Below are 27,365 nucleotides of genomic sequence, written 5' to 3'. Positions count from 1 at the left end.
CTATGGCCGCTTTAATTGCCCACGGAATTTCCGAGTTCTGCCGTGGTTCCCACATCTCACCTGTGGCCCCGCTGCCTGGACAAGTGCTCCTCTCGAGACAGGTGTGGGGCTGGGGTAAGGTTACAGGAATGCTCGGGTACTTCACTTTGGGACACCAGGAGGGGCAGATTCTATAGGAATTGAATGGCAGAAGTGGGAAGTTAAACATGAGCCTAGCTGTAAATGGAGACGAAGAGGTATTAAGAGGATAGTGAGAAGGGCCACCATCTGCTAAATCCATGTGACCATGAGAAAAGTTCAGGATCTTGGGGGCCAGACCCAGACATGCCCCTGAGACTCTGCTGCTCACACTAGCAGACTTCTACAGACCCTCTGGAAAGAAGTCGAGAAGGCATGCTTCCAGCACTTCCTAAACAAAGGCAAGACCAGGGCCAGAGGATACAGCCAGTTCTGTGGAACAGCCATCAAGGGGGAATGGCTGGCAAAGTGTGTAATAGCACGGCGATTGGGTTATGCTAGAACAATTTAAGATTCTTCTCAGAGACGCAGTAGAGGCGATTCATTCCCTAATACGGTAACAATCGTTTTGCTCTGGGCTATACTACCAAATGTTGTAATAAGGATGTGTTAGCTCATTTCTCAGAACTGCCCCGCAAAGGTGCTGATGCTGCCTGAGAAGTCGGATAACTTGCTTAAGGTTGCTGGGCCAGGAACTGGCAAGTCAGACTTGAGTGTCCTGTCTGTGAATACAGAATCTGTGATACCAATCCCACCTCTGAAGTAAGTCTACCGTGCACCCATGTCTGAAGTCCCACAGCTTTTCCCAAACATCCACAGAGCCCCAGACACAGTACAGGACACAGTAACCAAAAGACAGACAAACACACAATTAAGGCCAAGTCCTCACTTGACTTTTTTTCTTTTTAATTCTAAAAGCATCTTTAGCACATTGGTACAGGCACTGACGCTGTTCCCTTACATTTTAGAACTTCCCCTAGAGAAAAATTATAACACGAATTCTAATTGTTCTTAATAATGAAAACTCAGAGTCAGCTATCAGGGGTGAAAGTGGACGGATAGAGAATTAGAACAGCCAGTCACTATAATTCTTACCTCTACCACTGCTCAGACCAAAGGGGCAGTTCTGTTCCTATGAATCCTCAGACTGCATCTGAGCTCCTGTCTCCTCCCACATCTCCTCTCTCCACCTAACCATATCACTCCTGTCTCCACCTCCCTAATGCTGGGATTAAAGGCCTGTGACTCCCAAGTCCCGGGATCACCTTTGTGTGAGCTCTTTCTCTTTTAGATACATTCAGTCTCAAGTAGCCCAAGGTAGCCTTGAACTCAGATATCCATCTGCCCCTGTCTCCGAGTGCTGGGATTAAAGGTGTTGCCACCACTGCCTGCCATCTATGGCTAGCTAGTGGTTTAGCTCTGCACTGTTTAGGCAAGGTTTGTTAGATTACAAAGTATCACTACAAAAAAAAATTACCTTTCTCTTTAAAAAAAAAATTAAATATATCCTAGTAAAAGTTAACTGAGTAGAACTACACTTTGGATCAAGTAATTAAGATTATATATTTAAAGATTTATTGGTGTATATGCCAGTACCACTGGAAGCCAAAAGGGGGTGTGAGATGCCCTTGAACTTGATTCGCAAGCAGCCTTGAGACACCACGTGAGTGCTAGGAACTAAACCCTGGTCCTCTGCAAGAGCCACAAGCAATCTTAACCGGCTGAGTCATCTCTTCGGCCAAATGAAGACACTTTTGCCCTTACCAACCATTGACAATGAGGATGCTGTGTCTGATGGCTTAAGCCACACCTAGGGAGAATGACAGGAAACTCTGGGGTGGCTTCTCTTACTCGTGGCAACATTTTGAAGTTGGAAGAACAAGCATTAATAAGAGGTGCAAATGGAAACAAAGAAACGGCAAGCTAACATCTAACCTGCACTTCATCCACACACACCAGCCCAGGCACACGTATTGGGTGAGTGCAGCCAGAGGAAACTGTGAGTGATGCTGAAGGAGGCTGGGGTGGGGGTGGCTTGTACAGGAAAGCCAGACCAGAAATAACCACTGGTGCTTTCCAGAGCTGCGAGGCCATACGTAACAGTACCAATAAACTGTCTGCCTGAAAGGAATGGGGGAACAAAAGGAGATCAAATTCTGGCTCAAGGTAAAAGATCTTTTTTAACTCAAAGCCCTAACAACAGAACAGAGTGCCTGGCTAAGCTGGGAAAGAATTCTTGACCACACCCAGCTGAAAGGGGTGAGTCAGGACAATATGAAGCAGACCAGTTCACTGGGGGAGCAGGGCTGGACCTGGCGACTTCCAGGAGGCAATCATCTTCAAAACTATAGGATTTTATACCTCACGGGAGCCCCAGGAAATACTGAAAAGCTACTTTGAAAGATTTTAAAACTCCCAAGTGGTAATTCTGTTGCTTAAAGTAAGACACAATTTTCCAAATCCACCATTTGCAGAGCCTCTGAGCTCTCTGGAAACTGTGGCGTGTTCACGCAGTTGTAATTTTTCCAATATGTCAGGAGGCGCTCCAGCTGTTATGGGAAGGCCTGGTATTCTAGAATTACTCTAAATGACATCATCGTCATTGCTTAAGAAAATGGCTGGCCTCTGGATGATAAACCCCAAAGAGCAGCATGGACCCACAGCCGTGACCCCACCAGAACTTTCCGTTTCAGGAACACATTCTCTTTTGTTCATTCTAAATTTCGGGCCACAACTCATTAACGCGACAAAACTCACTCCATGTGTCTTGATGAGTGTTTTTATTTTTTAAATGAAACAGAACACAACAAAATAGACTAAGAAAACATCACAAGGTGCTACATATCACAAGAGCAATACCATTTAGTGGGACTTTTATTTCAATTAAATATGTATATCCATCTGTGTGTCATGATGTAAATATCTGTCATAATTGCCTAAAAAAAAACAAAAACAAAAACAAAAAAAACTAATGTCTCAGACTAGGGACACAACCATGCAGAAAGATCAGGGAGGCAAGAGACTCTGGGTGGAAATGATAGGTTTTAATGCCCCAGCCGACACCCACAGTCACACCCGGCTCCTCAGACAACATGATCTTTGGGACTGGACTTTGTACAGAGTCAAGCAACACGCAGAAGCCCATGGCTCCACGGACAGCAACTCCAGGAGAATGCTAGAGGAAGGCAAGGTAATTACATCTCATAGCAAAGTACTTTTTATTCTTAAATAACTCTGATGTGCTCTGGTTTCTAAAAGGCTCTAATCCCCTGGACCTCCGGTTCATTTCAAGAAATGTCTTCCTCACGTGGGGCCAGCTAAACAGTGGCCGCCTCACCACGGTGATCTCTAATCCAGGATAATGTACAACTAGGTTTGCGCAGGCAGGGAAGACGTGACAAAAAACCGCTTTGGTGGTATGGACTACGTGGTGTTTCTTCACTGGATTTTGGTAACGGCTTCATGGATGGAGGTAGCGACGTAATCTAGGTTTTTGGTGGTTAAACCGCACATGTTGATTCGACCGCTTGGCAGCAGATAGATGTGCTTCTCGTTGACCAGATATTCAACCTGCTTGGCTGTAAAGAAGACAGGAAAGCAATGTGGTGAGTTAAGTTGTGAATATCCAGAGACCACAGGACAGTGGCACTCTACCCCCTTTAACACAGACAAGTCAAACAAAAGGAGCGACTTTGTCCTTTGTCCAATCAGCAAATAGAAAACTACTTATTAGATCCTGAAAGACTTGTCTGTACTTAATGTCGTTTTCAGGGTGTTCACAATATGACTATAACAGAAGGGTAGCTGTGAATCTGGGACTACCTCCCAACCAGACCCTGCACATTAGACAGCCTTCCCATTGAGAATAACCACCAGAAATAAGTCTGCCCACTGAGAATAACCATCAGACTAAGTCCGCCCATTGAGAATAACAATCAGACATAAGTCCGTCCATTGAGAATAACCACCAGACTAAGTCCATTCATTGAGAATAACCATCAGAGCTAAGTCTGCCCATTGAGAATAATCACCAGACATAAGTCTGTCCATTGAGAATAACCATCAGACATAAGCCCACCCACTGAGAATAACCACCAGACATAAGTCCGCCCATTGAGAATAACCATCAGACATAAGTCTGTCCATTGAGAATAACCACTAGACATAAGCCCACCCATTGAGAATAACCACCAGACATAAGTCTGTCCATTGAGAATAACCACTAGACATAAGTCCTCCCATTGAGAATAGCCACCAGACATAAGTACGTACATTGAGAATAACCATCAGAGCTAAGTCCACCCATTGAGAATAACCATCAGAGCTAAGTCCGTCCATTGAGACTAACCATAAGAGCTAAGTCTGCCCATTGAGAATAACCATCAGACATAAGACAGTATATTGATAGGAGCTGGTTATACGACCCACTTTGTGTCTTCCCCAGGCTGGCTGCTTAGACCTGCGCATCTAACAACCTCCAGCATTTCATTTCACAATACATGTGACAGGAGCCCATCAGGACATATTGATAAATGACATGTGAATGAACCAAGAGGCTGAGAAACTACCCAGACCCCACAACCTAGGACCATCAGATCCCCATTCAAACCTCAGCCTCCCAGGATGCAATAACCTTTTTTGGACACTGAAGATATGCCTTTGCCATGGCACTTTCTCATTGATTTAATAAAGAGCTAAATGGCCAATAGCCAGGCAGGCAGATGTTAGGAGGGACTTCAAGGCAGAGAGAGAGAAAGAGACAAATCTAGGTGGGAGAGAGAGACCAGGAGATGGAGAGGAAGCAGGACATGCAGGAGAGGTAAAAACCATGCATCATGAGGCAACATGTTGAGTAACAGCAGTGGGTTAATGTAAGTTATAAGACCCAGTTAAAACAAGCCTGAGCTAAAGCCGAGCTTTCATAATTCATAAATCTCCATGTTGTTTTTGTGAGCTGGCAGCCCAAAGAAAAATTCATCTATATATAGTAGCCAAGCACCACATATGAAAAAGGAAGGGCAGGTGTACCCTTCCTCAATCCTACAATCACTATAGTGATTTTGTTTTTACTACGAAACTGTGGCCAAATTCTAGCACATTTCTGCTTCATTAGCACATTAAAGACATGGAATAGAATAATAAGATCACGCTCATCCCTGGGCACACCCAACATGCTAGGCAGTGTTCCAGGCACTTCAGTAACTTTGTTGTCATTGTTGTTGTTGCTTTTCGAGACAGGGTTCCTCTGTGTATCAGCCCTGGCTGTCCTGGAACTCACTTAGGCTGGCCTCGAACTCACAGAGAACAGCCTGCCTCTGCCTCCCAACTGTTGGGATTAAAGGCATGCATCACCACTGCCTAGCCCAGCACTTCAGCATTGTTGGTAACAGCCTTATCATCCCCATTTCACACATGGGGCACAGGGAAAGTTCAGCACCCTCCACTGCCTCCAAGTGCTGGGATTAAAGGATGCACACCACTACACCTATCTGTGTGTTTTCTTAGTAAAATGAGGGGAAGAGAAAACCAGAACTGTTGTTCAAAATATAGCAAGTGATGTCAAACGCTAAGAACAGCCAGGTTCAGTCTATTTCTGCCACTTTTCCTACTCTGATTAGCAGTAGGCTAAAGCTGGGGGGGGGTCCCTTCTTGTAAGCTCTTAGATGACACCCAATGCTCATTTGCATATCACTATTTTTACGCACGCGCGCGCGTGCACACAATAACTTCTCAGCCAAGGAATTCTCTACCCCACATGAGGACACCTACACCTAAGTGAGCCACTCGCTACTTTCTGGGGCAGCCTCATTTCGACACAAAGTCGTTCAAGAGGGTCTATAATACCATCTTGATCACATGTTTCCATTTATCTCCCTTGGGTTTTGTTCTCAGTCCCTTTCAAACTAGCACTCCAACAGTCTGCCATAACACTTGGTTGAAGCTTCCAGTTTCCCACCTACAATGGAACCCAACACATATCCATCCCTCACTAGAGTTACCAAGAGGACAGGTCAGCGACCACTCTGCACCAGGCTAACAGCAGGTATCCAGCAGGTGCTCAGAAAGTAATTACTTATTAAATCAATGGTTCCTCTACCATAAGGGACCAATACCGGCAGCTGACCAAAATCATGCCCACGAAATTTCCTATCAGCTTTTAATCCCAACTACCTCTACCAATTTTTAAATTTATGACAAGGAGAGATAACGTTCCAGCATTTTTTTGAGAGTACTACCTGGAGACCACCAAAGACCTGTTAAGAATTTTGGTCCCAAGTCAGACAGTGGTGGCACACGCCTTTAACCCCAGCACTCAGAAAGCAGAGGCAGGTGATCTCTGTGAGTTTGAGGCCAGTCTGGACTACAGAGCTAGTTTCAGGACAGCCAAGGCTGTTACACAGTGAAACCCTGTCTCGAAAAAGCAGAAACAAACAAAAGGAAGAATTTTGGTACCTAAGGACTCACATGTAGTATTTATGATTAAGATAAATGATTAAAGTAAAGCCAAAGGCACCTGGCAATTTATGAGAAACTGGTTATAGATTAAAGTTCCAAGTTACAAATCGTGTTATTTCCCAGCTAGCTCTAAGTCACTTTCTAACCCATAAAAATGAAAATACCAAAATCATGGGTCAGGAGGGCAGACCACAACAATGCTCCTGAGGTTTCAATAGCTCAGGAGATACGACTAAGAAAACCTAACTTGTTCTGATCCAAAATAACATCTGACCCACTGACAACAGCTGTGTCCACATGCATACACGTGCTCAAGAGGCTGGGTCCACTTACGGTTCAATCCAGTAAAGCTGAACATTCCAATCTGCTCAGTGATGTGAGACCAGGTCCCGGGAGTCTTGAGGGCCTCTAATCGTGCCCTGAGTTCAGATCTCATGGTCAGAATCCGGTCAGCCATTGTCTTCACATTGCCTGTCCTGAGACATGGACACTGGTATCAACACCCATTCACACAGATAAAGAGGGTTCACAGAAATATATAAGTTTAAAAGCTGTAGTTTAGTTGGGCAGTGGTGGTGCATGTCTCTACTCCCAGCATTCAGGAGGCAGAGGCAGGCGGATCTCTGTGAGTTCGAACCTGGCCTGGTCTACTGTTCCAGGTCAGCTAAAGCCACATAGCAAGACCCTGAACCCAAAACAAACAAATAGAAAGCAAAACAGTCTGCAATTTAAATTGAACACTTAACATGAGATCACGGCCTGTCTGCTATGGTACCTGTGTTCCTAGACAGATGGATTAACAGCCAGAGACACAGACACAAGGAAGGGTCAGTAAGAACTGAACTTCCTGATAGAGTTCAGTGCTGCTCTGTGGTACTACGGCTGTAATGCATTAGCATCCCAGTCACGCTTCACCGGGGTGCTGATACCAATAGGACCATGCACTCCATTAGGCTTAATGGATCTATCAGACATTACATGAAAGCCACGGTCTTCTCAAATAAGATAAATACAAGTCTTCACCCTTCTCTACAGTTTCACTTCCTCTGGTCTCAACTATCTTTGGTTAACCACAGTCAGAAAACATTAAATTCTAGAAGGTTTCATAAGATTGAAGTAGCTATTGTTAAAGCATAATGTTACAATGACACCACTCCTTTATTAATTATTATTACTAGCCTCTTCTACCATGTCTAGTCTAGGAGCTAAATTTCATCATCCTGTAAATTCACGGCAAAAAGAGAGAGCCCCAGAATGGTCACACTGCCTTGAAGTCAGACAATCTATTCTTGCAGGAACTCCTGTGCTTCCGCTTTACAGAGGGGACTGGACAGTGAAGGAACGAGGAACGGACATCCATCGCAGAGCCACTGCACATCTCGGGCACTGTGCTACCACACACACGTGACGTGGGTACCTGTCCACTTTATGGACATAGAGGTTAGGAGTGTTCTGCCTCTCCCACGATAAAAAAAAAAAAAAAAAAAAACTAGGAAAATGCAGCTCACAATGCAACTCTGCACCTCCCCCTCACATGTCAGGATCCAACCAAACAATGCAGCTTACAATGCAGTCCACAATGCAGCCCACAATGCAGCTCTGCACCCCACCCTCACGTGTCAGGATCCAACCAAACAATGCAGCTTACAATGCAGCCCACGATGCAGCTCTGCACCCCACCCTCACACGTCAGGGTCCAAGCCCCTTACCACTCCTTAAAGAGCTCAGGGTCAGAGAGGGTGAAGGCCACGATCCGTGCTCCCTGCGCAGGGGGATTGGACCAAGTGATTCTCACAATCTTCTCCATCTGGGAAAGGACCCGCAGGATGCCGTCAGATTCTTTTCCAACCACGGTCAGATTCCCCACTCTCTCATCTAAGGAGAAGATAAGAACCAGGCTTAACTGCTGACACAGTATTGAGGGGGCAGGGAGGCAGGGCAGCGACTCTGGAAGGCACTCACTGTAGAGCCCGAAGTTCTTGGAGAAGGACTGGGCACAGAAGAGCTCGAAGCCTTCAGACACAAAATAGCGGATAGCCCAGGCATCTTTCTCTAGGTCTCCAGATGCAAAGCCCTGATAGGCTGAGTCAAAGAAGGGGAACAGAAAACGGCGCTGCGAGGAAGGAAAGCAAGTCAGAGCAGGATGTCCTCGGGAAGTAGCCTCAGACATGGGCCCTTCCGTCCCCACTTGGTGCCTGGGAAGAAGTTCTGCCCTGAACTGTCCTTGTATTTCTTGCCTGTGTGCGTTCACTTTGCTGCCTGCCACTCTGCACCTGTTTCACTGAACAGCAAGCAGCAAATGACCACTTGTCAACCTCCCTTCTTCACAGCGTGCTGCGCTCCGGCAGCAAGGTGCACGGCTTATTTCTGAAGCTCGGAGACACTGTCCTGTGGCAGTGGATCCTTCTGCAGGAATTCCTGGCAGGATAACTGAGGTCTGGCAACCCCAGGGCCTCCTCGCCTCAGTGCGACCCTACCAGCTGCTCAAGACGAAGCAGGCTCTCCATTCTAATTGCTCTCACCTCTTCAGAGTCCCCCATGATGAACCTGTGGCTTTGACACTGACTGGACAAATCTCTTCCCTCCCCTGAACTGTCCAAACCAGAAGCCTGAGTGCATCTTTCAAATCCCGCAGCTCATCACACACATCTTAGCCCCTGATGCCTGCCAGCTTAGTCTCCTAAGGAGCTGCTTGCACCTCCCTTACTCCAACGCCACCTACTTCGTCTGGTTTCTAGGAACGCCCTCTTGGACACTGGCAGCATCAGCTTCTCTCCCAGCTGTCTTGCGGAGAGCCTCACTCCACACATGTCCGATGTCACACGGCTCCCGACACTGTCTCAGCTAACTTCCCTCTGACCTATTCCACACCATGTCGTCAGGGTGAACTTAAGGCTCAGCCCTATTTATTCTCTAGACACATCGCCTACCCTCCCTTGATCCCCCAGAACTCCAGGTAGTAATGCAAATGTCCTTCACTTCCTTAGACAGACACAGTTTGCCGCGGTGGGGCTGTGGCCATGCTCCCCCTCTGCCCTTGCCAGCTTTCCATCAGTCCCCTCCAGACAAAGTCTTCTCACCCCTTCCCTTCCAGGACTCAGCATGGAGACCACTTCCTGCAGAAAGACTAGCCTTAAATCTGAGCAGTCATAAAATCTGAGCTGTGCACCCGCAGAACTCAGTCACACAGCGTCTCACAGTATCAGAACTGCTTTAATACTAAACTGGTCTTCCCAATCTGGCTATGTGCTCTTCAGGGCAGGGGCTGCACCTGCTCTGTTCTCTACCAGACCCCAGGGGTGCTTAATACTTAAGAGTTGCCTCGTAAGCATCCCATAAACACGCTGATGAAGAATATATACACTTTGAGCTAGAAATTCTCATCTAAAAAGCATCCTAAAGAGATCAAGTTTCACTCTGTAAATAAATCAGTTCAAGAAATCTGAAATAAACCTAAACATTCCTCAACTGATTTACTCAATCCCCAAGATGGCATATTCATGAAAGGATCATAGGGCTATGAGAACTGATGCTGTAAAATATTAAATGATGTCATATAGAGAAATAAGAGGGGGAAATGCTGCAAAAATAATATTAACAAAATGATTCCACCTTTATAAAACATATAGACATTTTAAAACCTACACAAACCCTAATATTCCACCCACTAACACACTACGAGTGTCTGTTGGGGTAAGAGGATTTACAGTTAATATCTATTTTCTTCTTTGGACTTCTTTCCACTTTCCAGACCCTCCAATAAGCAGGCTGTGTTTTAAATAATTATCAACAACTAACTGAAATTAAGCCATACGCCCTATGTTTCAGATGCTCTGGAAGAGCAGGTACCTTCATGACGGCAGCGATCTCCTTCCACTGCTCTGGAGTCGGGTCGGTCCCGGTTGGGTTGTGCGCACAGGCATGGAGGACAAAGATGGAGAACTCGGGAGCATTCTGACAAGAAGAAAGGTCCATCAGCTCTCTGACACAGCAGGGAGTTCAGGAGATGGTCAGCAGTACACGGGACCAACCACAGCCTGAGCTTCTCACGTCTCGCTCTTACGTAAGCGAGTGCTCTCTTACACGCTATTTCAAATGCACTATCTGATTTGGAGAAAAAGCAGACTCTTGCTCATCAACTGATCCCAAAGTTTTCCCTGCTGCTTCTGACCCCGCAGAAGTCTCCACTGCTCTTCTCTACCACCCACCTCCAGATCACTCAGGAAGCCCTGGAGGTCGAGGCCTCTCTTCTCCGCGTCCCAGTAGCGATAGGAGCGGATGTCCTTAAAACCGGCAGCAGAAAACACGGCATTATGGTTCTCTGAAAAGTAAAGGGACAAACGTTAGGAGCTTTTATGAACACGAGGTGATGGTGTAATCAGAAGGAACACAGGTGCTTGCACTGGGCAATGTGAGTTAGAGTACCAACCTAGTTACTGAGCTAGAGTACCAGGAACAAGTTAAACCAGTTACAAGAACTCCAGACTTGCAGCCTATGGTGCCGCCTCCTGCATTCACCTTTACACTGGAAGCCCTCAGCATGGGCTAAAATGCAAGACTGGAGAATCTGGGAAAAGGTGCCCCCGGCTGAAATCTGAGCAGCAGCTGTCTCGGGATGCTGCCTTCCGGATATAGATTACCCCTTCCAAGCTGCCACTGAGTGCCCTCGGGCCAGCCCTCCCAGCTGCTCTGCTCTCTCTCCCACAGCTAACAGGCTCACCCCAGGTTGGCGATGATACATAGACGGGTGTGTTCTTGTTGTCTATGCCATTGTACCATCGCCCTAAGAAATCAGCTCCGATTCGAAGTGCACCTGTTCCTCCCAAAGACTGCACACCTCCGACCTAAGAGAGAAGATTGGGGGTCACAGACTGACAATGGTGACATCGTTTAATATCTACAAGAGTAAGACAATAATGATGACCTACTTTGTGCCCGTTCTTTGCAAATCCCCTAATGTAGGAGTTCATCAAAGCTTCCAACAATTGACCAAGATCCTATTAGCTGCTCATGTTCACCCATGGGGAAACATAGATGGGAAGGTGAGAGATAAAGTCCCTGCCACCAGCCAGTGAGCAGGGTGGCCAGGTTCAAGCTCACAGTTCCAAGAGGAACTTCCATTCTGAGGACAGGTAGAAGGACCTAGGTCGTGCCAGTGTGTGCCTTGGAAGGAAACCCATCTGTTCACGGTACCCATCCCAAGATCACTCCTTTCAGTAGCAGTCCTGGAAATACACCCGAGTTGGCCCTTGACACTATCGAGCTCAGAGCACAGTTTATTAACCCCTGGGAATGTGTCCTCCCTAACAAAGATAACAGGCAGATTCTTCTCTCCTTCCTCAGTTTCCTCTCAGCTCTGAGTCCTAATAAGGGCAATACTAGAAACCCCGTTTTTACCATTAACAAAAGTACTTTCACACAAGGTCTTATTTGGTCCTCACAAGCCCCTCAAAGTAAATTCTATTTCCCCAGTTGATGAATGAGGAAACAGATTGAGAGAAATAAATGGTTTGCAAAAGGACAGAGAGGAGGCTGGAGTCATGGGTGGGCACGAAATGAGGTCTTCCCGCTCTGGATCTGGTCAGTCTGTCTTCTGTACGTCACTCCATCTACCTCTTTGATTTGACCCTTCAAGTTCTAGTGAGGCTTCAGCATAACTCCTTCAGTAGAGAAATGGCATAAATTAGATGCCACCTAGTATGTGGCATACTAGAGTAAGGAGAACAAAAGAAGCACGTGGCAAAAATCTAGAAAGAAAAAGAGGTGGCTGGGATGTAGTTTAGTGGTAAGGCATTTGCCTAGCATGTGGACGGCTCAAGGTTCAACCCCCAGCAACGTGTAATTTAAAAAGAGAGCGAGCTGGCAGTGGTGGCATATAATCCCAATATTTGGGAGGCAGAGGCAGGCAGATTTCTGAGTTCGAACCAGCCTGGTCCACAGAGCGAGTTCCAGGACAGTCAGGACTACACAGAGGAACCTTATCTCGGGGGCGGGGAGGGGGGGCACAGAGCTGGGCGCTAAGCTAACACTAACACTAAAAGATAGCAAAGGAAAACGGAGGGGGGGGATCCTGACACTAGCTCAGCCCTCCCTCCAGAAGCAAACACAGGACTGAAAATGCTCCTTAAAAACATAAACCCACTTCACTAACATGAGCTACCCTGGCACTCATACCGTATATGACACATGAAATATCAAACATTCAAATTATCATGTCCTGAAGATTTAAACACTAGATGGTTTCAGAGGAACATAAGTTACTCTAAACATCAGTAATTAACAGAAACCAGTTTTTTATGAATAAATAAAGTAGCAATTTGGTCATTGTAGAAACTAATTTTTGACCAAGAAAGTCCTATATATTTGGGGAAAAAAAAAGGAAAATAGTTAATATCTAAGAAAATAAGTTCAGACAATTCATGGAGTCAGTCACCTAGACTCAAGTCGGTACACAGAAGTACCCAGAACAAAGGTTAAACAAAGGTTAAACGGTTAAAACTGAACAAGATGGGCTCCGCACCTCCTGCCTATGTGGACATTGCTCTACAGGAGCTGAAAAGGGACATTTTGTTAGAGCCCTAAAGTCTGAAAACGGAAAAGTAGTAAGGAACAGTGAAAGTCCTAGAACTTGGGCTAATGTTCAACCTTGAGAGGATGCTGTAAGGAGGACAACATTACAGCTCGACTCTGGTTCGTTGTTCACGTCTTGTCTCTACTACTCTTCCTATCCTGTCCACTCCAGTTAAACCTGAATCCAGCCTCCCGCCCTCTGCCACCCTCCCTCTGCCACGGCTAGCATGCCTCCCTCTCCTCTCTCTCTCCGGCTTCTGTCAACTTTAACACAGTAAGCTGAAGCAAAGGTTGTCTGTATGGTCACCTGGATACCAGTAGCATCTAGCAAAGTGTCCAGCCCTTCTGACAAGCAAGTGAATGACTAACTCGAACATCTGAGACTCTCAGAAGTCCCATGAGCTAAAATGTGGAAATGCATGCAAAGTAAATAAGCCATGATCCCTGGCCAGGATCACACAGTGTCAGAGAAAAAGCTTATAAAATTAGACATTACAGGGCGCTGGAGACACAGCTCAGCAGTTGCTGCTCTTCTCAAGAGGACCTGGTTTCAGTTTCCTGAACCCACAAAGTGACTCACGGCCATCTGAAACTTCAGTTCCAGAGGAACCGAAACACTCCTCTGACCTCCCTGGGCACCAGGCACTCGCGTGGCTCACATATTCATGCAGGCAGAACACTCACACATACAAAATAAAATGACATTTTCTAACTAGACATCATAGTTAAAACACAGTGAGTTCTGCTATTCCCTGACAGTCAACAGTCACACCATAATTCAAGAGAACCTAAAGAACTGGCCACACCTAAGAAAGTGGATGATTCAGCATAGAGGTGACCCTTGGTCAGGTCTTGAAGGTCTTAGAGGCAGAGACAAGAGAGCTGGGAGGAATAGAAGGGCATTCCACACAGTGGGAAAGGCCAGGCAAGGGTTCTGAGTCCTCAAGGCCTGTGGGCTGAGGAACAGCAATGCTCTTAGGATGGCGGGATCCAGCGGGAGCAAATTTTCAGGGCAGCAGTGGACGTGCGCCATGGGGAGGGCGGAAGCAGGTGGCACAGTCAGCTTTTGGTAAGGAAGCTCTTTAACTCTTGTTTGGAAATTGTACTGGGAGGAAAAGGAGACTCGAGGCCAGAAAGTCAATGAGGCTGTTGTATGACCACATGAGCTGATGGCGGGCTGAACTAAGACATGGAGAGAACTTCCAGGAGACAGAGAGGCTCAGTGCTCAGGAGCGGCTGGTACCTAGGGCAAGGCGGCTGCTGGGAAGTATCCCAGATGGGAACTTTATGTATTTGATGCCACAAAGACTGATGATTAAGTTCTGAAATCAAAACACAATGTAGATGAACTAGACCAAGGCTATGTTCCCAGGTCAAGGCCATGAGTTTGGAGTCTTAAGAGCTCAAAACCCAGATCCATGAACAGAGGAACACTGCCAACAAAGTAACCATGTGAGAATGCAGTCTTCTTAGAGGAAGCAGCTCCCCAATATGGTCTCTCATCTGCCAACAACTGCCCCAACTAATCTACGGCCTATGCAGAGACAGACCCCCCACCCTCAGCTGCTCACTTTCAAACTACATTAAGAGTATCTACAACTGGTCAAACTGCAGAGAGGAATTGTCAGTGGAGTGTTCAGCCACAAATAGGACATCTGTAACACACACACACACACACACACACACACACACACACACATGCACACAAGCCAGGCTCGGGTACTGCTGAAGAGGGGGTGAGAAAAGAGTCAGAGGCAGGGGAGGACTGGAACAACACAGTACGTTGTGGACCCCTGCACCCGTGGGCCCACGGCAGCTGTGGCCGGCTGTACAAGACCAAGCCAGTCAACACTCAAGCGTAGAGTGTGAAGGAGTCTATGAGCCCCCACCCCAACTGGGGAGCTATTGAGAGCTGATGGCTTCTGGAGAAAGGAAAGGCCAGTTTTTCTTAAGGCTGTGGCCACTGGTACGTAGCCTGGTTGGCCCCGTGCGGCAATGGATGGATGGCCTTATATCCATGCGTACACGGGCAGTACAAACTGGACTCGGGGAATTATTTTTTTAAAAAAGCAAAGAGCACAAAGTCAGAGTGGGGGAGGGGTGGAGCTGAGTACGCTCAAAATACAATGCATGAAATTCTCAGACGATTACTACAACTATTACATGTTTCTTAAAAAGACTGTTCACTTTCTGGGGAAACACTGGATTTTCAGGGCAGCTTTTCCGAGCCACCCCTACCCACGAACACTTACATCTCACACCTTCAGTTCCAAGGCAAGTCAAAGCCTTCCACAGAAACCTAGTCCAAACTTCGATTACTTGTCTAATCAGTGCCCTGGGTTCCAAGACCTTTGCCAGAGCCTGCCTCCTGCAAGACGCGAGCAGGAAGGCGCTGTGTGCCGTGTGTGCACAACCTTAACTTCACCTTGCCACTAGGCTTATCAGGGCACCTGGAGAGGAACACCTCACATGACTCCACAACTGTGGTGTTTTCAAGGTGTGACCCGTGGCCTGCATTACAACGTGGCCTGGAAGGTATCAAGGGCAGCTGGTTCCAATTGCACAACACCTGACCGGACTCTGGCTCTTCCCTTTCCACCCATCCAGCCGGGTTTACGCCTTCAAACAACACTTTCATTAGGTAAGCCCTGCACAAACTTGGGTCTTTAGGCAAGTGTCTTACAGCCTAGACTTGCTTCTGACTACCTCTGTCCCTGAGCCACTCCCCACACGCCTGTCCCAAGAGCAGCACTACTGATTTCTTATCTTCTCTACTTCGTGGTTGTCAAACCTGCAGGTACTTTGGAGTCCATGAGGGCATGTTTTAAAAATAATCCCATTGCCAGGCTGTGGGGAGAAAAGAGGGCCATGCCCTTCCAGGATTCTGATCAAAATGGCTTAGCGTGGGGTTCACAGGGCACAGTGTACAAACTCACAGGTAATACTACTATATGGCAACGGCTGAGAGTCGGAGCCCTGGCTGGGTACACACATCCTTCAAACACAGCTCAAGTCCCACCTGCAGCCTCAAGGGTCTCTCCCTCAAATCTTTCCATCACCACTTCTTACCACACACACACAGTATCTCACAGGGTCCATTCAACACACACTCTTCTTCCACATGTTTCCACATGTCTGCAGTGGTAACACACGCAGTGAAAGGAGAGGCGCTAAGGGCAAGGCTAGAAGAATCACCAAATATGAGGCAGGGCAGGAATTCTGGGTCTTGAATGTTGAGGGACCACAGACACCTTTTGAGAATCTGGTTAAAATTAAGGCAACTTTTCCCCCAGAAATAAATAAAATTCTGCATATACTTTCAGGAAGCCCCTATGCGAGACTTCCTAGTGGGTTTATGAGCTACAGGTTATCTTCGCTCTAAAATGAAGATACAGAAACCAAGTAGGTAAATGACTTGCCTACAGCCAAAAGCAGTGGCAGAGACGTGTCTATGCACCCCCAGACTCCTGGAATTCCATTAACGTCCCTTCGCTTGGCATCTCCAGTAACTACTGCCTGATGATGTACTGGGCAAAACTCAAGTGGAGCTGAGCTCTGGATACGGCCACACCGCCTGCTCACAGCCATCAAAAATGCATTTGCTGGACTGGAGAGATGGCTCAGTCCTGAAGAACACTGAATACTCTTACAGGGCACCTGGATTCGATTCCTAGCACCCACATGGCAGCTCACAACCATCTGCAACTCCAGTCCCAGGGGAATCCAACGCCCTCTTCCGGCCTCCTTGGGCATCAGGCACTCACAGGAAGCACAGGCATGCGTGCATGCAAGCAAAATACCCACACACAAAATCAGTAAATAAATAAAATTTAAAAAGGTCAGCTTGCCTTCAAAGAAACAAAAAACAAAAATGTATTTTCTGACAATTCTCAAGACATAAATTTCAATACCTTCAAACAAAGTGAATTTTCTATTTTTTTATTTTTTAAACATTCACAGAAACTATTCACACCCCAAACTCACCCGATTCTCCTTGAGAGCTGGGCTGTTGTCCCCAAGTACGAGGCGAGAAGCACATCTTCGGAACTCTGCCAGGCCCAGGATGGGCAGGTACTCATGGTTGAGGCTACTGTCGTTAGCAATCTTCTGTTCCACCTTCCTCACTACTGGCAAAACCCAGGGCTGAGAATCATCTGTGCGGTATGCTGAGTACAAAAAAGGGGATATACATGAATCTCAGGCATCGTCCAAGTCAGAGTATGGAACTACGAACAAGGAAACTCTACTGCTTTCTACAAACAGAGAAAATTCCACCAGCTTCTCGTCAAAGCAGAATAGAGACAGAAACACAAAGTGCATTCACATGCTGGGCACATGGGACAGCCCTGCTTTTACCCCTGGCAGATCACGCAGTTTTTAATGTGATCTCCAGAATTAGGATGCTGAGATAAAACTGAAACATCTCAGATACCGGTCAAGAGAGAGGGAGATGTCTAGGAACCAAAGCCATCTCTGAATGCTGCAGACACCAAGAGTGCAATTGGTCTCTGTAACCATGCCTCCAAGTGAGTTCCACAAAAGCCTAGGGCAGGCATGTCTAAACTGCAGCCACAGCCTCATGTGTCTCAGCATAGCTATGAACGTGACCAAACAGGTCTGGAGACAATGACAATGTCATACTTCAACCTCAGAAGGTTGGACACATCTGGCTTGGAACTACTTCACAAAATCTCTGTGCCTCCAAACACAAACACGGAGTGGTGCGGGAGAATTATCTGTATTCTGTCAATCATATTTTAATAAAACGCTGATTGGCCAGGCAGGCAGTATAGGCGGGAAAGCCAGACAGGAAGTAGAGGCAGGGCAGTGAGAATAGGATAAGGCAAGGGAGGAGGAAACTCCCTTAGCCACTCCTGTCCAGACCACCTAAGAGGCAAGATGTAAGCTGCCCAGCTGAGAAAGGTACAGAGCCATTATGGCTAACATAGATGAGAATAATGGGTTAAGATAAGTCATAAGAACTAATAAGTAGCCAGAGCTAAGGGCCAATCAGTTTATAATGTTATGGAGTCCTGTGTGTGATTTTCTCTTTGGGATTTGCCGACCGTGGGGTACTGGGAGGGACAGAAACCCCAACAAGCTGGCCCGTCATGTTACATATGGAGCCCAGACGTGGATAACTGAATCCACAGAAAGCTTGAGAAAGCTTGGGAAAGAATAGAATAAAGCATGTTTCCTTGGTAGCAGCAATTTCTCGGATCTGCTTTGCTTGCTAGAGGCAAGCAAGTGCTCTCATCTAAGAGAGACTTCCTGACTCAGCTTTAGCTGCAAAACCCTGCAGCTCTCATTAAGAGGTCCTGCCTCGAAATACTTAAACGGTGTTGGTGAAAAACGGGACACATGCTTTTCGGTTTTCAGTCGTAGCAGGAAAAAAGCTGCGTTGTTTTACAATGCCGGCTTTCTGGGCTGTCCTGACAGGGTAATCTCTGACTCTTTCAGGCAGGCAGTCTGACTGAGTGTGGTCTGTGAGCAGAATGCTGCAGCTTGCTTGCTGGCAAGGACCTTGAAACGCCATAGAGTTGTGGCAATGAACACAACTCTGGCTGGTATCTCAGCCATGAGACTGGAGAGCTGGGGAGTGGGTTGGATCTAGCCGTCAAAGCCACTGCTCTCCATATTGCTTAGTAAATTAAAGGCTCATGTGGTCAGAAAAAGAGAGATATACAGTAAAGAGAGATTCAAAGAGGAAGAAAACCTCTAAATATTTTACAGTGTGTTAAAAATATATGCAGGCTAAAGTTAAAGTTCTTAATGTAAAAAAAAGGAAGAAAGAGAGTAGTTGGGTGTGGTGGTACACACCTTAAATCCCAATGCCTGGGAGGCAGAGGCATATTGACCTCTGTGACTTCAAGGGACAGAGGTAGAGATTGACCTCTGTGACTTCAAGGTGTGGTAGTGCACACCTTTAATCCCAATGCCTGGGAGGCAGGGACAGACAGATCTCTGTGAGTTCAAGGTGTGGTAGCATACACCTTTAATCCCAGCACTGGGGAGGCAGAGACAGGAGGATCTCTGTGAGTTCAAGGACAGCCTGGTCTACAGAGTTATTCCAGGACAAAGATATACAGAGAGCCTGTCTCAAAAAGTAAAAGTAAAAATAAAAGAAATAGAAGTAAAATAAAGCTGCATAAAGATGGAAAATACACAGAGAATCTTGATACTGTGTGTTATTATGCTCTCTTTTAATTGTTTGAATGCTGAGGAAGGAGCAACAGTCACCAAAAGACATTTGTTTATAAATGCTGCTGAGCTAACCCAAGATAGACATTTTGAAAATACCTTGGCTTCAAAACTGAAGTCAAAAGGTATGTTACTTTGGAGAAGAGATTCTGCTTTTGTTTCCACAGAAAAAGAGAGGCTATGGATTTATTCAGAGTTAAGAAAAATCATCTTTGACCAAGGGAGGCCACCTGAGAAATCGACAGGAACAGATGGCCCAGATGACAGAGTTCTACATCCAGAACTGATTCAAGACTGCAGCCTGAGATGATCAAGACTCCCAGGATACTTCAGTCAGGACTTGATTATAACTCTAAATTTTCTTTAGGTCCCCATAAGATCATCAGCGCCCCCAACCATCAGGAAGTAGCCTGAAATACTACGCCCACATTCCCAACAAATGGATTATGGGTATTTTCCTTTGTTTAAAAAAAAAAAGAGGGAAATGGTGCGGGAGAATTATCTGTATTCTGTCAATCATATTTTAATAAAACGCTGATTGGCCAGGCAGGCAGTATAGGCGGGAAAGCCAGACAGGAAGTAGGGGTGGAGCAAAGAGACTGGGAGTATTCTGGAAGCAGAAGCTCTCTCAGCCACTCCTGTACAGACCACCGAAGAGGCAACATGTAAGCTGTCACACCGAGAAAGGTACTGAGCCCATGTGGCTAACATAGATCAGAATAATGGGTTAAGATAAGTTATAAGAACTAATAAGTAGCCTGACCTAATGGGCCAATCAGTTTATAACCTAATGTAGACTCTGTGTTATTTTCTTTGTTGTTTGCTGGCTGTTGGGGTACTGGGAGGGACAGAAACCCCAACAAGCCAGCCCTCCATGTTACAACGGAGAAAGAAGGAGAAAATCGAAGGACATTTGCCTCTTCCAGTTGTCCCAAAGATGCAGAAGCACGTCACACAGGAAGCCAGTGTCCTGTGCCTGGTGTCCAGCAAGCAGTTACACAATGACCAGGGACCCACTAAAGCACACCTTTGTCCTCTCTGTGTGTTTTGAAATCCGCCAGAGTTTACCATTTTCACTGTTCATACACACTAGCTACCTCACGTTGTCCGTACTGATCTAACTCTATTTCCCAGCATTTAATGAGCTTACACAGTAAACCTCTAAGTGTCTCTTCAACATTTTAGAGTGCTCAGCATGTCCTTAAGCCGCTTTGACCTTTCCTACTTCCTCATACACACACACACCACTCTAAAGTTCTGCTGGACTGCAGCTTCAGCAGGCAGCTGCTTTGGCCTTGACCCTCGCCTGACCTGGTGACCTGGTGACCAACGGGGTTACTGTCCTCTGTACTCCACTGTGTAAGCCAGTCAACAACCCGACGCCTGCAGTGAAACCAGATTCTAACAGTGATTCGGACTACATTTTATCTCGTTAATTTCTGTCCAACTGTCAGTTCCTGTCTTTGAGAAAACTCATATTTTAGGGTGTCTTACTGAACAGCACACATTAACTGTAAGAAGTTTAGGAAAGCCAAAGGTAAACAATGAACGCCACAATCCCAGCACTCCGGTACAGGAGCATGGGTATACAACCTTCTCATCTTTACCGCCAGTATGCACATTCTTTTATAAAATATGGGTCTTACCATCACAAGGTTTTTCAACACGTGGCTTTTTTCCACTTGAACCTATTTTATGAGTATCTCTTCTCATCAGTAAGTATTCTGATAGGCAAAAATCAGGTTTTTCCTGATTAGATAAACTTCTTATCTTTGTTGAAGGGAGTTAGTTTGATTAGCTGAAGGCTGTCAGTCATACTCTTGTGATTGACTGGCCAACCCAGAGGCTGTAGGCGGGTGCGTGGCTACTGCAGTTTGACCGTCACATTTTTATGACGCACTGATACACTTCTCAGATCTATAGATGTCACATATTTGGGAAATACAGTTAGCCGACCAAGTAGAAAATAGAGATACAGTTTAGAATGAGATTATAGTTTATAAACTATTTTGTTTGCTGAACACATTTTAGCTTAGTAGTTTTACATTTAGAAGTATTTTCTATAAATATTCTCACACTAGTGATATAAAAATATTCAACACAATGTTTCTAATAGCAGATAATTAAAATCATGATTAATAATTAATAATTCATATATAGAAAAGAGTATTTCCTCACCCCCATGGTAATGTTGTAAATGGCTCAAACACAAGAAAAATTTCCAGTTGCATTTATGGTAAAAGAGACGCAAATGAAAACCACCTTGAGACACAAAGTGCACATTCATACTGGGAATTTACTCAGGAGGCTGTGGGGAAGCAGACACTCTGCACACGGCTGTTTCAAGTGTAAACTGATGATCTTTGTGAAGAGCTGTGGAGAGCAGCTTGGAAGCATCTGTCCAGACACACACAGGTCAGCACCTTCCATTCCAGCCTGCATCCTACAGATGGGCTGTCAACACGTGAGATGACCTAGGCACTAGTGGTTCGCTGAAGTATTGCTTTAATATACTACGACTGTAAACAACTTGGGTGTCCAACATGAGACTGGCAAAGTAAAATCTGGTTTATTCATCAGTTAGGCAGCTGTGGAAAAGAACAAAGATGCTCTCTGTGTACAAACATGAAGGGGAGATCAAGTGGGAAAAGCAAGGGACAGACCAGTGTACAGCGCACTGTATATTACCAAATACAAGAAGTTATATTTGCTGTAAGTCATGGGGAACTCCTGGAGCTGTACTGAGTGGGGGAGGGATTTGGCTGATTGCTGTCTGCTTGTTGGCTAAAGCAAAAAGAAAGACCAAAATACCTACTTCTGAGGAAGAGCTATTCTTGGCCCAGAGCACCAAGTCAGGCGCCAAGGCTACACTGCCGAGTACTCCTGGAAGTCTCTGGGGAATGGATTTTAGAGGGGATGCTATTTCTGTAAATGTCCTCAATACTACCGAACCTTCATCCTTTGAAAAGGACTTTAATGTTGGGAGAGGAGGAGCTTACATCAGTCCTGGTAAGCAGAGTTGAACAAACTGGATGGCACGTATGGAGACAATTATAAAGAGGTGGTCTCTTGGGGGAGCCCTACCGCTCAAGACCATTTCAAGGGTCACAGAATGGATGCATGTCTGGACCACACAGAAAGGATAATCTAGACTCACCAAACGTGAGTCGTTTTAGAAAAGTCAGGGCCAGATCTATGACTGGGTATTACATACAAGATAACACAGGTATGCTGTATGTTAATATTTATGTCATTCCTAAATTATTGTAAAATAAGTAGAAAAAAGAAAAAACCATTGTACTGATGTTCTTATCATTACTATATACACTAAAGACTTAAAAAACAAAAACAAAACAAAACAAAAAAACCCCTGTAATTCTGGAGAAGGGGGTTGGGAAGAGGCACTGTTTGCTGTACTGAGAGAAAGGGCGGATTGCCTAATTCAGTGGCTTCCTTCTCATTGCCCAATTTCTCCCAGGTTCAGTCCTAGACATACCCGAGTGTGTTGTGTATCTTAGTGAAGCAGGATTGTAAGCTACTCCTGAATGACTGGGGCAAGGAAGGCAGCATTGTGGATAGCCACCATGCGTCTCTCCTGGGGAGTTCTTATTGCCGTCCTGTTTGGTTCCTGCTGCTCTTCCTCCCACCCCTCTTCCCATCATTCCATGCGCGCTCTCCGCCTTGACCAGGCACCGGCTAGAAAATGCTACAGCAAGATATCCTTTCTTCTAGGAAAGGCGGCACTCTGGGCTTGAATTCGCCATGCCAGGTCAGGGAAGACCTTACAGAGGATGAAGTGTGAAAGGTAAATAAAGAAGGGTTTTAAAAGGAGATGAGGGAAGAGGTTACATCCCAGTCGGACAGACAACTGTGCCAGGTCCTCAGGAATGGGACAGCAGGAGACATTTGAGGTTCTGCATTTTCCTGCATCAGGAGCAGGCTCTGTGGAGGACCAGCAGGGAAGGAGGAACCACATGGAGCTCATGGTCTGGGGACTTTCTGTCAAGGATCTTCTGTTTCAATAAGACATCCAAAAGCAGTCACACCAGGAGCTGTACACTTTAACAGAATCTCCTGTAGGAGGCAACGGAAAACAGACTTCAGAGGACCAAGAGGCGCGGCTAAGTCGGAAGATTCCAGAAATGACCCAGAAGAGAGATAATGAAGACGTGAAATAAGGCAGTGGCGATGGGGGATAAAGACAAGGGATGATACACAGGTGGACTTGTGAGGACATAAAACTGGAACCCAAAGAACAAACATATACAGGTGGGGCCAGGAGAGTGTTGCTGGTGATCCCAGTACCCATCTAGTCTGTAATAGTGGGTGGTGGAGGGGGCTGATGAGGATACAGAACTTACGGTGAAGAAGAGGAAGGGTACCAGGCGAGGAGATGCACGGTCGAAAGATCTCATAATTACAGACACTAGTGGGAACTGAAGCCATGGTAATAACAAGGATTTGCTGAATACTCTGCACATTTCTTGATTCTCATTTAATTATTTTAACAAACCACAAAATAGATGGGTATTAGGAATCAGGAAACTGAGGCCAGAAATTATTTGCCAAAGATAAGAAGAGTTAGGCTGGGACTACTGAGTTCTCGCTTCCTTTCTTTTTGATTTTAACAGGTGATGCCTAAGGAAATCGCAAAGTGCTCAGCCCAGAGCCTCTATCAGCTCCTTATCAGCATGCTGCTGAGGTCTACCCTGTGAGCCTGGTCTTTCTTCCTGAGGGAGCATCCAAGGCAGTCATACAGGTGAAGAGCAGGCCCGGCAGTCTTGCTTTGCAGAAAGGAAGAACAGGGTTAAATGGTTCAACTATCACCCTCATCACCTCCTCCTACTGGCGCCACTTCCCTCACCCAGCCACACCCAAGAGCCCTTGCACCCATGCCTCTGAGACCCTTCTCCACCCTGTGCTCTGGGAAACACCTGACACAGCCATCTAGTCAACAACTGATATCTGAAGAGGGGAGGAGCCACACTGAAAACAACTACTAAACTAACTAGACCAAAAGAAGGTTAAGTTCACATTTAAAAAAGAAGAAGAAGAAGAAAATGAAAGAAAGAAAGAACTGGAGGCTAGAGAGATGGCTCAGTCTACTCTGTGCCTACCACGCATGCATGAGACAGGACCTCAGATCCCAGACACCCACATAAAGAACTGAGCATCATGGCGCGTAACCTAAAGCTTGGGACAGAGGAGACAGACAAATCCCTGAGCTCACTGGCCCGCTAGCCATGCCATCAGTGAGTGAGCATCGGGTTCAGGGAGAAGCACTGTCCCAAAAGAAAAGGGAGAGAGCAATAGTGCAAGGCACTCAGTGTCAAGAGCTGGCCGTCACATGAATATATACGCTCACAGTACCGGAGTGGGTGTTGCATCAGGATGGACTTGTGTCTGTCAATCCTTAAAGGCACTGTAGTCAGACAGAGGCTTTGAGAAACACTAAGCCCATAAACTCCATAAGCATTGTGCTTAACAGTGAAAAAATGAGACCCACTGCTGTTTAATGACAAGAAAACTATTGAAATTAGCTCAGCATGCAGAAAAATCTCTGGGGCAACTATCTGTGAGTGGGTACCAGCTGACGAGATTATAGTAGCAGTTTATTCTAAAACTGTCCAGCATCACTAGAATGGGAGAGGAGGAGCTTCCGTTACCTTTGACCTTGGGAGGAAGCCTCATCTCACAGTCAGCAATTAATTAATCTCCTTGTCCAAGAGCGTGCTGACGCGTGTGTATACGTAAAACAGGACGTGCACACGCAGACGGAGACCGTTTGTTCTACTCTGCTCGGAGTAGACGCTGGCCTGCCACCTATCTCCCACACAGAACAGGTCACAGTAATGACCAAATACGCAAATACGCAACACCTTTCATCTACAGGTCACATGTCACATGTGATTGTTCTTTTACTCCACGGTTAATTGATAGGGTCAATACAATTACCCCACACCGCAGATTTACCCTATTAATAGAATCACAGAGCATGCTGGGCAATCTTGGAGTAGACTTTTGACAGATTCTAATTGTCATTCATTCCTAATACCCCATTCTACCTCGGCTTCAAAGGCATTAAATAACCCTCATTAGACCACAGTTGGCACCGGGCACCCAGGGCTCCTGCCTCTTCTCCCTGCAGGTTACTGGCTACCCGGAGGTCAGCTGAAAGTATCCTAAGCCGAGAAGAGGCCAGAGACCCTGGGGTCTAGGACTTGGCTAGAATCCCAGCTCTTCAACCTAGGGGTCAAACTATACTTTCCCCTGGGCTTCAACCTCCTTCCTTGCAAACAGGAGAGTCACAAAACAGCTCCCAGAAGTGCTATGGACAGAAAGTACACTTACATGAACAACTCATTCGCTCCTGTTCTTAGGTTCCTGGAAAAAGTGGCAGAAGGCATGTCACTGCTGAGATGGGAATCTTGCTAAAGGCTGATTCGGGTTGTCTGGACTGGATGCTATAGCAGGAAGGTTTTTGTGTGCATGTGTATTTTATTCCTGAACCAACGTCATAAATTATTTTGTTTTTCAGTTGTTAGGCTGGTAATTTTCATTCAACTTTTTTTAAGAGACCCACTCAAAGAAACGCCGCCACAGCAACTGAAATCGCTGGTTATATAACTCCTGCTTATACGTCAGCCCTCATTCAAAGCCTGCGATTGTGTTTAGTCTCCACAAAAGCCCTGTAAGATGGGCCAAGGCCCTCGACCTCATCAGTTCTTCTATATAAATCAGGCTGTAAATAAACACTTGGAGGTTCTGCACTGGGTTTAAATAAAGAGCTTATACAGTGAGCATTCTGATTTCTATTCAAGACCATCAGCATTTCTCCTGTTCTGCTGGCTGCTAAAAACATATTTCCCTCCACTGGAGAAACAACTAACCCTGACTTTTTAATGCTTTATTTTGAGAAGTTTCAAACATACATAAAAGATGAGAAAATAATATATGTCATTTATGTCCATGCACCATCGCCCACCGTCAATACAACAGCACTGAGGATATTCTCTCACCCCTCTCCTATTCCTTGATGGTGTGTGTGTGTGTGTGTGTGTGTGTGTGTGTGTGTGTGTGTGTGTGTGTGAAGGGTTATGCACACACACACTTCTATAAGAATCTTGATTCTGAATCTCCTTCACATCACCCTCGGCTACAAAACAATTGTTTCTTCTTTCAAACCTTCTAGCACCTTCAGGCCGTCACCCACCACCCCGCTCACGTTTTTGCCATTGGCTGGCTGGCCTCTGTATATGGACAAATGCAAACCAGGCTCCGTAAAGCTTCCAGCATCGAAGTGATGGTTACAACAAAGTCGCTGGAGGCTCCTGTTAAAAGGAGTTTCAGGCACTCTCCAACACAAACGTCCTTAGCAGAGGGCTAAACTGGTTCAAGGAAATGAAGCCCCAGATGTGTGAGCCCTGAGCTGGACTGCACCTCAACTGAGAATAAACCAAACCGAGATCTTCCCTCACGTGGTGTGACAGGCTTCCTAACTGGCACCTGCTGTTCACCCAGCCCAGACCACAGTTCCAAGAGGCTAATAGCTCTTTCATTCCCACTTCTCGGCTGACCATGACCCCAAGGCTACCAGACTTCTCCTTCCTTACAATCCCTGGCCATCTCATTGCTTTGAAACAAGTACTATTAAGAACACAGGATGGAGGAACAGAAAACAACGTTTGTGTCCCAGATGCTACACCTGTTCTGCGTGACCTTGAACACACTGCCTTTTTCCAAGGACTCCGAGTCACGATCTGCAAAATGGGTAGGTTGGTGGACGGCCTCATGGCCCCAGCCTTCTCTCCCGGGTCCCCTCTCAGGGAGGCACCAAACTAAGCCTCGGCTCCTCCCACGGTCCCCCCCATGCTTCTCGCATTCCAGGGCACTGCATCCTTACCTCCCACACCGAGGTTAACCTTGCGGGGATCTGGATCCTCCCGGAAGTCCGCAGTGAGCTTAAAGACCAGAACTGGAGGGGCCTGTGGAACCTGGGCAAAGACTGATGGAGGTGCCATCGTGAAGGAATCTGCCGAGACCTCGAGCGCGAGCCCAGAGCTGCTCGGTGCGCTGAGCAGCACGGAGACCGGAGGAGACTCTCACCTTCACCGGCGGGC

The 27,365-nt window shown here is 46.3% G+C and overlaps 1 protein-coding gene and 1 long non-coding RNA gene across 2 annotated transcripts; one reads left to right on the top strand and one right to left on the bottom strand.

Annotated features, from left to right (window-relative positions):
- Positions 1-2,779: 2,779 nt before the first annotated feature.
- Got1 (glutamic-oxaloacetic transaminase 1) lies at positions 2,780-27,365 on the bottom strand. The gene is made up of 9 exons (XM_048452927.3): positions 27,149-27,365; positions 17,029-17,210; positions 11,195-11,318; positions 10,683-10,795; positions 10,324-10,428; positions 8,437-8,587; positions 8,184-8,349; positions 6,808-6,950; positions 2,780-3,596 (listed from the first exon to the last, which is right to left on the bottom strand). The coding sequence occupies exons 1-9, from the start codon at positions 27,264-27,266 to the stop codon at positions 3,457-3,459; spliced, it is 1,242 nt and encodes a 413-aa protein (XP_048308884.3). The 5' UTR covers positions 27,267-27,365; the 3' UTR covers positions 2,780-3,456.
- Positions 22,746-26,045, top strand: LOC125412256 (uncharacterized). Its single transcript, XR_007235537.3, has 2 exons — positions 22,746-23,514; positions 23,877-26,045. It is a non-coding gene; the product is annotated as an uncharacterized LOC125412256 (long non-coding RNA).

Source organism: Myodes glareolus, chromosome 7 (assembly GCF_982192425.1).
Source record: "Myodes glareolus chromosome 7, mMyoGla1.1, whole genome shotgun sequence".
Classification (NCBI taxonomy): domain Eukaryota; kingdom Metazoa; phylum Chordata; class Mammalia; order Rodentia; family Cricetidae; genus Myodes; species Myodes glareolus.
Note: the sequence above shows the minus strand (reverse complement) of the source record. Positions and strands in the feature narration are given on the sequence as shown.

Coding starts and splice junctions, on each gene's coding strand:
- Got1 (XM_048452927.3), bottom strand. CDS start 27,266: ATGGCACCTCCATCAGTCTTTGCCCAGGTTCCACAGGCCCCTCCAGTT. Junction 17,211..27,148: donor GGTTAACCTCGGTGTGGGAG/GTAAGGATGCAG, acceptor TTTTGTACTCAG/CATACCGCACAGATGATTCT. Junction 10,796..11,194: donor TGTATCATCGCCAACCTGGG/GTGAGCCTGTTA, acceptor TTTACTTTTCAG/AGAACCATAATGCCGTGTTT.